Source organism: Gorilla gorilla, chromosome 16 (genome assembly GCF_029281585.2).
Source record: "Gorilla gorilla gorilla isolate KB3781 chromosome 16, NHGRI_mGorGor1-v2.1_pri, whole genome shotgun sequence".
Taxonomy (NCBI): domain Eukaryota; kingdom Metazoa; phylum Chordata; class Mammalia; order Primates; family Hominidae; genus Gorilla; species Gorilla gorilla.
In genome coordinates, this window is record NC_073240.2 from 55333420 (window position 1) to 55347368 (window position 13949).

Here is a 13949-nt window from a genome sequence, read left to right on the forward strand (position 1 = left end):
TGAAGCTGTTTATTGAATAACATGCCTTGCAGACCTTATGAAATTCTGGTCATCTATTTTTAAAAGGCCTCCACTTTTCATATTTCTTATAAATGATGAAGCCCAAGAATGAACTTAATATACCAGATGTGTTCTAACCGATGACGAATGTTCCTGCCTTACCAAACCCTTATACTTGACCTGTCTACCTCTGTTGATGCATGATCAGATTTCACTTGCTTTAATAGCTGCCTTCTCACTTATGAAATCACGTTGAATTTGAAAGCAAATAAATCTTTATGACTTTTTAAAATTTTGTGTTGTTAAGCCACATCACCCCTATTCTGTACTTTGCGGTAAACATGAATATTGATATGTATTATGAATTCTGGCTTTTTACTTTCCTCTTTGCCATCTCATTCTAGAAATGTTGACCCAGCATTCCAGACTACCGGGACCCTTCTAAAGCCAAATTTTGTCATCCAATGTAACAACTTTAAGCTTCAGCTCAACTGCATATCTGTCAAACATGCTTTCTGCCTTTGTTTTTTGGCTGATATATGGCGAAAATATCAGCCATAATAGAGAGGAAGAGAGAATGTCATCCAGCTAATGTCTTTATCCTTCTTTGCACTAAATGACCAACTCCTCCATAGTCCTTCAACTTAGAGGTTACAAATTATTTTCTTCAATAAGGAGGAAATGACCTGTCCTAACTGTTTTTTGCCCATTTTTTCCTGCTACTTTAGGCCAGTCTAAGTAAAACATCTGAACAGATCAAACTGAAGTTTCTTACATTATACTGCAGGCCATAGAGGAATTACAAGAAACCAAGTCTTGGTCTTTTGTTTAGAATCAATGGAAAATAATGCACTTTTCACATATTTAATGTTTTCATTTTACTGGGCTTTAAACCCCACATTTACAAATTCCTTTCTAGCATGTTATCCCCCAACAAAATGCCCATTATAATGAGTAGTAATCAACTATACTGCACTGAGCTATGGATAGTGGGTTTTGTCTAATAATTAAGATATTTACTTCTATACATCACCCTCACATTTACATCCTTCAAATCCAAGCCTCAGCAAAATGCAGATTCTACTCTCCAGTTCCTTCAGAGTCATGGGCACAGAGTCAAATTTGAATGTAACATCTCTGAATGCCAAGGTCCATGTAATAACTGCAGCCCCCTTTCTCCTGATTATCTGTGCCAGTAAGGTAACCAGACTGGTGCTCTTAGATGCTGTCATTCCAGGTTTTGAACACTGTGTGAAAGGTTTTCATAAAGTAGAATTCTCATCAAGTTTGCATTTGCATAACCATAGAAATCACCTTCTTCACTGTTGGAGTGAGGAGCCTATGGCGTATGTTATTTGTCTGTGTCCATTGAATGGGATATTTTCATTCTTACCACCTGGCAATTTGTTTTCTCTTCTGACATAGCTACCCTCTGTCCTGGGTTTCTGTCTCGGGACATTTCATATTGTAAAATGCACTCAAAAGACAAAGACATTAGTTTCTGCCCTTAAAAAACTTCTGTTCAGTAAATATCCTGCTAGAGACTTTAACGGAATAACAAGTAAAACTCTATGGCTAAAAAAGAGGAAGTCAGTTGAGTATCGTAACCTAAAACTATAGGGACCTTTGGGTTTTCCTCATGTGCCAGCACACACCTTATTTATGATTTCATTTCCTGATTAGTCCCCAAAGTCCCAGAGTTCTACAAAATAATGCCTTAGGATTAAAAACATGCCTTTCTGTAAAACTATTTTAAAAGATTCAAGCACAAATACACAGTTTATGCTTTCATAGCTTAACTCTTTTTACCTTCTCCTATGAAGCTTTCTAGGCCCTCAACAATATCTCAATTATATGAAGTTCAGTGACATTCTTCTGTTCTTGGGTTTCCCAAATCATATTTCATGGAACACTTGTATTCCCAAAAGTATTAGCCCAGTGATATAGGTGTCCTATGGCCTAATAATTTTAGCAACAAGGTATATTAATAAATGATTACACAGATCTCTTTACCACAGTATGCCTCAGAGCCTCTACCATGTTAATAAGCGTTGGGAATTTTTAGGAGTGCAATGTCATCTCTTAACTTCCATAGGCTCTCTACTACCTAGAGGCAGCACAAGTTTAGTGATGGGTATAGAATAACAGTAGAAAACAGTATTTTTAAAACTATGTCTAAATTATACTTGGAGAACTACAAACACTTTAGTTCTCCTTAGATAGTGCCGAGACTCCCAGGGTTTCTCTTGGTGACTTGGTGGGATTGTCCTCTGTCTCTAGTTCATGAGGGTGAATTACCTACTGGCTGCTAAAGTTAAAAACAACAGTACTTAAAAACTCATAACCACCAAAGATGTCACTTCTTTGGAAGCCTTTGCTGGCTCCTTAGATAACAGAACTGCATGCCTCCCCCATTATCTGTATTTTCAAATCATTTTTCTAACACCTGCAATGTATTGTTGAAGTCATTTGTTTAAATGTTGGTTACATTTCCTACTAGATCATAATCCCTTTTGGAGCAATCACTGTGTCTCTTTTGCTTTATAATGTTAGCATCCAGCACAAGGTCTGGCTCATGATATAGATTTAATAAATATTTATTAAAGAAAAGAGGGAGAAAACAGGTGGCACAGCGGACACTACCACAGATGCTGTCAAGTATTAAGGTGACTGAAGAATCCACAGTGCAATCTTACAAATTAGACAGTAAATCCTGTGGTCATCCTTATAAATGCTGTCACTCATACTACTTTATATACACTGTTAAAGAACAGTTTTTAAAAGAGAATATAATTGTGATATTCATGCAGTTATAAAATGTGTCAAAATGTTATTCATCAATTAGTGAGAGAAACAGGTAAGATGTTAATACTGTCTCAAAGGAGAATTCCAGAAACCAAGCATATACAAGCAATAAGAAAAGCTGGAATAGAGGCAAGACAGATTTATCCGCAAAGCAATATTCAGTTTTATTCCACCCAAAATAATTAATTTGTATTACTAGGGACAAAAATCATCTATACTATTATTATTAATTTTCTACAATTTATAGAGTTTTAAAGTAGCCCAAGGACAATGAAAAGTGAAAATAACGCAAATGTGTATCATAGACAGAATACCCACTAATCTTTTCTGCTCCTTTTTCCCCAGAAGTGGCAAATTTTCATTTTATCCGTTTTGGTTTTCCTTCCCTCTCTTCCTCCTCCTCTTCCTGCTCCTCCTCGTCCTCTTTTATTATAATCATCTAGCACTTTTGCTCAGGTTTTATAAGACTGGGGCTTACCTGAGAAATATTAAGAGAGAAAATGCCTTCCTTTCCAGAGTTCCCCTCCTACTCTTGGCTCAGTTTCTAGCATTGCTCTTTACTCTCAGGCACAGTTATTTCTTTGGATGGCTCCTTGATTCATTATGTAAACAGTCCTCCAGAGAGCACCCCACCACCCTTCTAGGTGATACAGAGTCAAGACCAATCTACATTTATGTGTATCCCCCTCAATACATCCATGAAATCTTTTTTCCATCCTTAAATACTGTGTTTCTCAGAGAAAGGAATTGTCATATTTTTTCATCCATTAAGGCACCTGAAACAGTTCTGGACTAATAGTCCTCTAAATACTTTCTGCATGTGAAAATGTTTTAACATTCTTTATAAGATCCAGGTGTAGAACAATTTAAAACTTATGTTTTGTCTTTTCCTAAAGAGAAGACGTTTTTCCTGTGCCTCCTTTTCATAGCATATGTAGTTTTTGCCAAAGCCTGTGTTTTCACAGAGCACCTAGCTAGAATCAGTAAATGGAATTTCAAAGGACCATAGGTTTCTTTCTGCCTGGGGAGGGTATCTGTAATTGTACCAGTCTTTCTTAAGTTTAAATCCCATTTGCCTAATTTCTCTGGCCTACACCCTGAATCTCCTCTACAGTATACTCTCTGAAAGTACAACCAGATGCTTGCTAATACCCATAAAATTTTTCTGCATCTCCCCTTGAATAAGGAAAAAAAAACTGAGAAAACTATGATTTTTCAGCTCATTGAAATGTCTTGCCTGAGAAATTCTTAAGGAGTGGGAAAGAAGAATGACACACACCCATTTAGGAGAGCGTCTCTGAATAATTTCTTGAGCTTCTTTGACATATTTCGTTCTGTGCTAATTATAGATCACAGTGAGCCACAGTTACTAGTGAGTGCTTTGTTTCCTCTAGCATTGTTGGTATGGGAAGAGAGAAAGAGAACCGTTTATCTAACCTTAATAGAATGTTATAAATCTATTATCATTTATAAACAGGTAGAAAAAAACATCCTTAGTTCTATCATATATCTCTAGACAGTCTGCATTTCCAAGAGATGTCTGTCTGTGCATAACACTTGTAGTACGAAAAATGCTAACATCCCTCAGTGACCATATTTATTGTCAATTACCATATATCTTCTCTATTATCTTATTTATAAATATTGGAAAATTTTGAGTTTGGTTGAATAAAAATAGCAAAAAAAAAGTATTATTATATTTATCAGACACAAAGTTGAAGGGGTGTTGGATTTCCAAGGATCACTCTGCTTCGTCAGGTTGGCCTATATCTGCACCACTGTGTGATTAGAGGATGGGGCAGATGGAGTGGCAGACACCTGACCTAGAATCTCAAACTGGTATCTGGAAAATATGTGGCCGGAAGCTACCTTCCCTATGAAATTTTGACAACCCTTGGTATTTTTCTCATATTCAAGAAACAGAAGTCAATAACTAGGTTGATAATTGTTACCTAAACCTGTCATTCTATAAGGATTCTGACTGCTACATCAGCATGATCTCATTTGTTTAAAATTTTGCATAAGAGATAAGGGCTTAGGCCTTCTGGGATATGAGGTCTGTGATGTTGAGTGTCATTTCAGAGATGTCTAGGGACCTGAATTAGACGTTAATAACTTAGCAATGGGAAAATGATGGAACCAATTTTTTGTATCTTGCATTGATCAAATTGTATTATTCCATTTGAGCTTCTCTATTAGAGTAATAAATTCTGTCCTCCAATACTTCCCTCTAAATGCCTCTGCTTATTTTTTTTTCTTTGTAGCAATACTTTCATGCAGGAGGAAATGGCCTGAAAAAGAATTTCTTGGAGAAAAGCCCAGATCTTCAGTCTCTGAGATATGCGCTCAGTCTTTATACCCAAACTACTGATGCCTTGATAAAGAAATTCATAGATACTCAAACCTCACAGAGTAAGTAACACATAGGACCTGAGAATAAGGTAAACTGAATACTAAAATAAAATTTAACATCAGAATTATTATACATAGTCCCAATAATTTTTTGCTGTTGTGAATTGAAGTATCATTAAAAATGGAGAGTTATGGTTAATAGAGAATACCAATTTTTTTTAGTGTTCATGAATTATAATTTTATAAATAATTTTAATAACACTAAGATGTATTTCATACTAAAACTCTATGGAATGGCTGACTTGTTGGTGATTTTAACTTCCATAAAACTACTTTAAGTAAAATCTACTTTTTAATATTTATGACCAAGATATTTTCTTCAATTCAGTATAAAAGACTCAGTGGATTTCTGGTTTTGGTATCTTCCAAAAAAATGATAATAATTCCCTAAATCCTAATTTCGAACGTAAAATCCTGTGCTCTGGGGTTTCCATAAGGGAAATCTCATTTTATGCTCATTTCATATGAAAAAAATTACAAGATTTCTTTGAAACAGGGCCAAGAGGCAGGCTTGTTTCATGTGTTTCATATCTTTGAAACTCAGATATGTTTCATGTGTCAAAGTTTCCACCTCATAAGCTTCTAGGATATTACTGTTCAAAAATTTTTCTTTCAAGTTGCTTTGTGATTTATTATATTTTGGTGATTATATGCATTTAAGATCTGGCATTTCTAAGAGATTATTGAAAATGTCAGTACGAGTCAAAAGAGCCAAATGCAGGCTCAAACTTCAGAACCTAATAAGTTATACTACAGAAATAATAAAAGTAAGTAAGAAGACACTAACTTCATTCATGAAAGATCCTTGGAAAAGGGAACATACAGATAAGTTTTTAACTGTGATGAAAATACCCTGGACTCATCATTGTTTCCTCTTGGATACATTAATTTTTCTACCTATATCAAAGATAAAGCTAAAGGTGCTAGGTAGGTAGTCTGCCTATAACACTTTGTGCTTTTTGATACTGTCCAATTAAAAACTACGATTATCCCTTTTCATATATCCCAGGTTATACTGTGGGATATTTCCAGAAAGGGAAAAGTCGAGCTCATGAGAGATTGTCAAGAGATGCGAAATATTCAAAACATTATTCCCTGAATGCATGCTCATGCTCCCTCGAGGTTTTCTAAACTTTATAAATACGAATACAATTCTAATATATCAAATAAATAGTGTTGTAGCTTTACTCCAGGAAAGAAATGAGTATATAAAACTTTTGCTTCATCTTTATAGGTTTACATTTATGTGTACACCACCCCCCAACACACACTCATATACATATACAGACAGTCATCCCTCGGTATACATGGGTAATTGGTTCCAGGACCTCCCATGGATAACAAAATTTATGGATGCTCAAGTCCCGGATATAAAAAGGTATAGGAGTTGCATATAACATATGCACATCCTCCCATATATTTTAAATCATCTCTAGAGTATGTAGAATATGAAAAAATGTAAATGATTGTTATATAGTATTGTTTATGGAATAATAACAAGAAAAAAAGCCTGTACATGTTCAGTACAGATGCAATTTTTAAAAATATTTTCCATCCGCAGTTGGTTGAATCTATGGATGCAGAACCCATGGATATCAAGGGCCGACTGTGTGAGTGTGTGTGTGCATACATCTATGTATGTTTGTGTGTGTGTGTGTGTGTGTGTATAATCAACTATGGTATATGGAATTTGGCATAATTATCTTTTTATTACATGTATTATGTGAAAACATTAAAAACATATGGGAAGAGGAGAGGATTCTTAATTCTAATAACTCACTGCCAATATAATTGGTTTTACTCTTAGTTTATTTCCTATTCCCTCATTTTCTGTTTTTTTTCTGAGTATTCAATTTTTTTTTCAGATAACTGAAATTGGTAGGATATAGATATGAAATGGTTTTTAATTTTCTCCATTAACTACCTGTAAATATGCCTTGTGGAAACTTATTTCCACCTCCTCCAGCCCTCCTATCCACCCTCACCCAGCTGCCCTCACCAGACATGCTCAGGCCCAAAGGACTTGGTGTATAAAAGGGAGCCTGATGTGCCACTTACTCCTCCTTCCCCATCCACTTACAGGTCCCTCTATTCCTCAGTGTTTTGGGGAATGGAAACTAAAGGGGAAGAAGAAGAGGTCCTCAATGCTTCCTATATGGTTGCATCCAAACGCTGGTCTCTCGTGTGTGTTTCTGGGGACCCTCCTATCTGTACATTTCCTTGAGGAGTGAAATCTATTTCAGATCGATTCCTGTCAGTGTCTCCTGTGACTGCCCACTGCAGCATATGCCATAGATTCTTGCTACTTGAAAATCCATTCCTTGTGGCTAGCCCTCTGAAATGGGATTCCAGCAAGTAAGCTAAAGCCCAACTTCCTCTTGTGAGGTTCACTTGAGCCATACAAAACTCATACATTTTTTTCAAATTGTTGGTGGTAATGGAGACTTCTCCACTACTACCCACTTTCTCCACCCTGCCATTTCTCTAAAATTCTCTTCTCTACCTGTACATAAGCATTTATACTTCCACATTAGGGGAGGGACAATGCTATGGCTTGATGTAACATGACCATGTTCAATAAAAAATGGAGGCAAGCTAAAGTCTTCTCAGTTAGTGAATCCAGGATTTCTGAGTAATATTCATTCCCTCTCTTTTTTTGATTCTATCACAATCCCATCTCAATATTCATGACCATAGACTGAGTAATAAAGTTAGCCAACAATACACCCTTTGGAAAATTGTGATGGGCAAGAGAGATTGATGAAAATTAGCTACATTTTAGAATTATTTATAAAACCATAAAGATGAAAATATAGTAGAAGATACAATACTTATTTCTGTAACAAATCCTAAAGTTATAGTTTGTACTTATGACTTCCAAATTCTTCTGTCCAGTCCATGTTCTCTTTGGTGCCAAAGGAAACTCAGCTTCCAAGATCCCTTAAGTGACAGATAAATATAGAAAAGTTTAATTATTGGGGTCTTATTTATATAAAGTGCTATACAATTCTTTGAACATTTGACACTGGACATGCTGAAATAGAGGCATTTGGGTTCCACCCTTTGTATTCCATTGGTGCTCTTCCTGCAGATGATCATTTCCAATCGATGGTAGGATCCATTATCCTGTACCTGTTTTATTCTGGTGGCATGGTGTCAAAAATGACCAAATGAAGTCTCAGTTTCCAGTGCATATTAGTCCATTCTCATGCTGCTAATAAAGACATACCCAAGAGTGGGTAATTTATAAAGGAAAGAGGTTTAATGGACTCACAGTTCAGCATGGCTGGGGAGGCCTCACAATCATGGCAGAAGACAAAGGAGGGGCAAAGGCATGTCTTACATGGTGGCAGGCAAGAGAGTGTGTGCAGGGGAACTGCCCTTTATAAAACCATCAGATCTCATGAGACTTATTCACTAGCATGATAGCAACACAGGAAAAACCCACCCCCGTGATTCAATTACCTCTCACCAGGTCCATCCCATGACATGTGGGAATTATGGGAGCTACAATTCAAGATGAGATTTGGGTGGGGCAGAGCCAAACCATGTCACGGTGTAAATATTGTTGCAATTATCCAAATAACTGTCTAGGACTTAGCACAATACCAAATACCCATGAATAGTCATTGTATTTCATTTTTGTTATTTTAACTTAGATTTTGTTATATGATTTAGGAAGATCATACTGGTGTTATAGTATCAGTCAAATATAAAGTAGTAATAGCTGACACTGCTTACTGCAAACACCTGCCACTCTGCCTGAGGAGCCACAGGCACAGGCTTGGTCCTATGCAGGACTAGCTGGAGTGCCAGAGGGTTAATGCCTCAGGGAGCAGCCCCCTACCAGTGAAATACAGGAAGTTGGTGGGTAAGAAAGGAAGAAGGGAAAATCTCTATCTTCCTCATTTGTGACCAACTCTGATGTGTATTCTACATATACAGCACTCCAGAGTTTCCCTATGAGATGGGATCCAGTTTCCCTCAGAAGGCTGGTTTGACACACACTTACTTACTTTTTACTTACTTATTTTTTTAGCTTATTTACTTTTTTTTTCTTTTCTCACCTCCTGGCTCCTTTCCCAGTGTTTCCTTGGATCCTTCCCCAGGCAGACCACTTACCTTTTGATGCTTGTCTCAGCTTTACTTCTGGGAAAACCCAAACCTAAGGTCAGGTGGCTAAAAAGCAGGGCGCCAGATCCTGGGTCAACACGTATCTAGACTCTGTGCCCTGACCTCTATGTACACCTCTCCTTGAGGACAAGTAAAAAGGCTCACTACCTTGAATGAATGTTTCCCCATTACTTGGGCTTTTTCTCTCATGTGTTCTTAATTTAGAAATACAGAACTAATTAATGAAATACAACTTTTAAATGAGTATTATCTGGGAAAAAAATTTGTATTTTTTTCCAAATAATAAGCATAATCATTTACCTTATGATCATAAAACCCAAAGTGATTTTTTTGTCTCTTTAATTTTTTTTTTTTTTTTTGAGATGCAGTCTTGCTCTGTTGCCCAAGCTAGAGTGCAGTGGCATGATCTCGGCTCACTGCGGCCTCTGCCTCCTGGGTTCCAGCGATTCTTCTGCCTCAGCCTCCTGGGTAGCTGGGATTACAGGTGCACGCCACCATGCCTGGCATTTTTGTATTTTTTTTAGTAGAGACAGGTTTCACCATGTTGGCCAGGCTGGTCTCAAACTCCTGACCCCAGGTGATCTGCCCACGTCAGCCTCCCAAAGTGCTGGGATTACATGTGTGAGCTACCATGCCCGGCCTGTCTCTTTAATTTTTAATTCATGTTCTGTGGGGGAAATTACTGTTTCAAACTGCATTGAATCATTATTTAAGTGTTATTTAATCAAAATGTGTGTTGTATAAAAAGTCTTATGATTCTTTAGAAACCTAAGTGCACTTTTAAAAGCATTTGTGTTTTACTTTTCTTATTCTCATATAATTTCCCCTTACTCCATTTTCTTCTTTCCCTTTCTCATCTCCTTCTCTTTTTTCTGTGTTTCCCCCTTGCTTGTGTTAGAAAAGTAACTATAGCATTTAATATAAGGAAAAAATTAATAACTTATAATTGATTTTTTTTCACTATTTTCAGGCTTTAAGACATACTTCCCTTTAAAAATATGTTTAATTGAATTCAACTTTTTAATAAATGGGTTTATAATAAATGGTTTAATAAATGGGTTTATAAGTATGGAAATGCCTCTTGTATCTTGCTCATTTATTCTTTTTTCCTTCTTCACCTCTTGCTCTTTTCTCTCCTATTTTTGTACTCCTTTCCTCCTTCATTATTCCCTTTTGGAAGAGATTTGGATGTCATCTTTCTGTAGTAGTTAGACAAAAAGAAAAAAATACAAGGAATTGAATCCCATTAGAAATTTATGAGCCAAATAATTCAAATGTGATCTATCATATTGGAAAAACAGTCTTCTCTCTCTGTTCCAAACATGGAAAATAAACAAATCCAAAATGGATGTAGAAGTATTCTTAAGTTTTTAAGTGGAACTGAGAATTTAATATATGAGTCACATGTTTATTATTCTAGAAATGTACTGCAATATTAAAACACCATCTTATTCTGCATCCATTTAACAAACATTTACTGAGTGTCCCCTCTGGGCTAAGTTTCATACAGTGAGAAATATGTTCAAAGGTGGATATGATGTTATGTATGCAAGTTGCTCTAATATGGTGCTTCTCAAGTAGGGGTGGTTTTCTCCCTCAGGAGACATATGGCAATATCTTCAGAGCTTTGGTTGTCACATCCTGGAGTGGTGGTCATGTTACTGGCATCTAGTACAGAGGCCAGGAATGCTGCTAAACATCCTACAGTGCACAGGACAGCCTTCCCTGTAATAAAAATTCATCTGGCTCTAATTAGCAATAGTGCTCAGTCTAGGACATCCTAATCTAACACAGGCTGAAAAGTGAGAAGTGAAATTTTGGTCTGAGGAGACAGAAAAGGCAGAGAGGTAGGTGAGTATATTGGGTCATGAGAAGGTAGAAGAAGAAATGTATTCTGAATAAAGAAACTGTCCAGGAAAGTATGTACTTGCGCTCTTATTTTAAAATCCCAATACAGCAAGCATGTCCACAGTATATTTTTACTGGCGAAAAAACATAAATTTTTTAAAACAAAATTCACCACATCACCCCCTATTTTAGTCAATAGATATCATTAAAAGTATCTTAAATTTCCTTGTACCATTAAAATATGTAGAAATACTGTGGTAGGTTTAATGTAACATTAGCAGACATTTTAATATATGTTGGAATTACGACATGTTATTTCTCCAAAATTTGACTCAGTGGTTTAAAATTGATAGTTAGCTTGAAATATTACATTTCTTATTGCTGTTTTTTCTCAAGAATGCATTACTTACAGTTTTAGAAGCTGGTAGAAAATTCATTTCTTGCATCTTGATTACAATGTTAATAAAAAAAAGGTTTTTTTCTAACAACTATTTCATGATACCAAGGGCTCTTTGAATATTTCATGCAGGAGCAGAGAGTGAAAAATGAATAAAACTTGAACATATTAAATGCAGTTTTTTCAATGAATAACACAATTTGAAATAAGGCACAGAATGATTAATTGCTGAGCCATCCTCTGTTTCCTTCTCTGAGTTTTATTGCAGCTTGAGTGACCTGAATCACAAAAGCTTTACACAGAAAAGGGATATTTTACATAGAAGTTACAACAGTCCCACAAAAATATTAATAGTTAATGCCTATGTGAATTAAAATACAAGAGCTGAAGTGTTTGTACTCCATGATCTGTCCTCTTTTTTCATTTTTAATGAGTGAAGTCTTTGAGTCTCTGCTTATTTTAAGTTTCTTAACATTAAATTAGATCATTTTGATCATTTTAATAACCTGTATCCTGCTGAAGTAGAGTATAATGTATTTTAATTTGAGATGGAAAGCAGATAGCTACTGATTCCCATCCTGGAATCTATTAATATACTTCAGTACGCCTAGTATATTGCATTAATGTCATGTGGAGATTTCTCACTCTTCTTTTTATTGGTCATTTTTATAATTTAAGTGGAAGAAATATGTCATTTATTTATTTATTTTGAGATGGAGTCTGTCTCTGTCACCCAAGCTTCAGTGCAATGGCATAATCTCGACTCACTGCAACCTCCACCTCCTGGGTTCGAGTGATTCTCCTGCCTCAGCTTCCTGAATAGCTGGGATTACAGGTGCCCGCCACCACACCCAGCTAATTTTTGTAATTTTAGTAGAGACGGGGTTTCACCATGTTGGCCAGGCTGGCCTCGAGCTCCTGACCTCAGGTGATCTGCCCACCTTGTATCCAGAATATAGGATGAAAAGTTTAAATACCAGATTATATATCCAAGCACACTTTTATTGTCAGGTGTAAAATTTGGAAGCATCTCACACATAGTTATTTGGGATCATATCACCTAATGAAAGCATTATCTCTAATTATATTCCTCAAACTATATTCCAGAAGTAGAAAATAAACCCTCTTCTGAAATGGTTCACTGTGGAAAGAGTGAGCCATTTTCTTATCAGTAATGCAGAAGAACTTAATATTTCATTGGCAGAAAAACTGTTCTCAAATTAAAAAAAAAAAAATGAGCTTTTTGGCCAAGGGCCACCGCTGAAATTTCAACTGGATAGCCACCTCTGGAAAAAATGCTGAGAAATGTCTTCAGTTCTTATGCTTGGCGATTTTCAACTTAATACTGATTTTAAAATACGGAAGTTATTTCTCATATTGGCTAAGCTTGTCAGAGATAATCAGAGATCTGGAATCCTATCCAGCAGGTCTATGTCACTCTCTGCCCCTTAGGCACCATTGGACTATCTAGAATTTCCTTCTAAGACAAGAGGTTAGCATTTCTCTAGAGTCTTAAGTGTAAAACTGAGGAGAAGCTGTGAAATATGGCTCTTCAAACATTGCAGTCTTTCTGATGACATTCACTTCACCAAGGTGGATGAGGGTCTTCAGAGCAGTCAAAGAGCTACGCACAAATACCTTTAATAAGAGGGGTACTGTGATCTGATTCTAAGGATGTTGACTCCAAAAGTAGAAATGGCAAATATTAAATAAGGTTACAGTGAAGATAAGCAAACATCTTGTGCACTAACCAAGTTGTCTACCTCTGTGCTGTTCCTCCCTCAAATCCTGCAAGACCAGTAACATTCTCCACACTTCTCAGATTAAGACATGATGTGTAAAGATTTTACTCACAAATAGATTTTTAAAACTTGCTAAGGTAATTGGTCAAGTAGGTAAGTGACAGGGACAATGCCCCTCCCACTGTCTCACACTCGTTTTCATCAGAAAGAAATCAGTCTATCATTATTCCTTCCCACAGCCCATGCTTTCTTCTCCCTAGCTTTAAATAATTGGGTGTACTTCCTTCTCCGTACTCTACATGTTAGTATCACTGAATCTCTCTTCTGTTCAGGAGATGATCTTTAAGCTGATACTTAGTTTTCATGTTGGCAATAAATCCCCTCCGCAAACTTCTAACTTCTTCCTCTGATCCCCAGTTTCACTTCATTCTGGCTGCAGTTACTGGGTAGGCTCAGTAGCCAGGACACCTTTTAAGTAATAAACAGAGGAACTGACGTTGTAGAAATCCAAGCTAAATGTAAGAAAATACATCCTGCTTCCAGGACACTCTTTCTAATATAGCCTGGAGTCTACTATACGCCTGTAGGACATTGCTGCATTGCTCTGTCCT

General features: G+C 36.5%; 1 protein-coding gene across 1 annotated transcript in view; it reads left to right on the top strand.

The window, feature by feature from the left end:
- Window positions 1-13949, top strand: part of UNC13C (unc-13 homolog C) — a 649688-nt gene that overhangs the window by 583337 nt on the left and 52402 nt on the right. The window contains exon 29 of the mRNA XM_031002438.3: window positions 5070-5217. Coding sequence (XP_030858298.3) covers window positions 5070-5217 — 148 coding nt within the window. The remainder of the gene's footprint in view (window positions 1-5069; window positions 5218-13949) is intronic.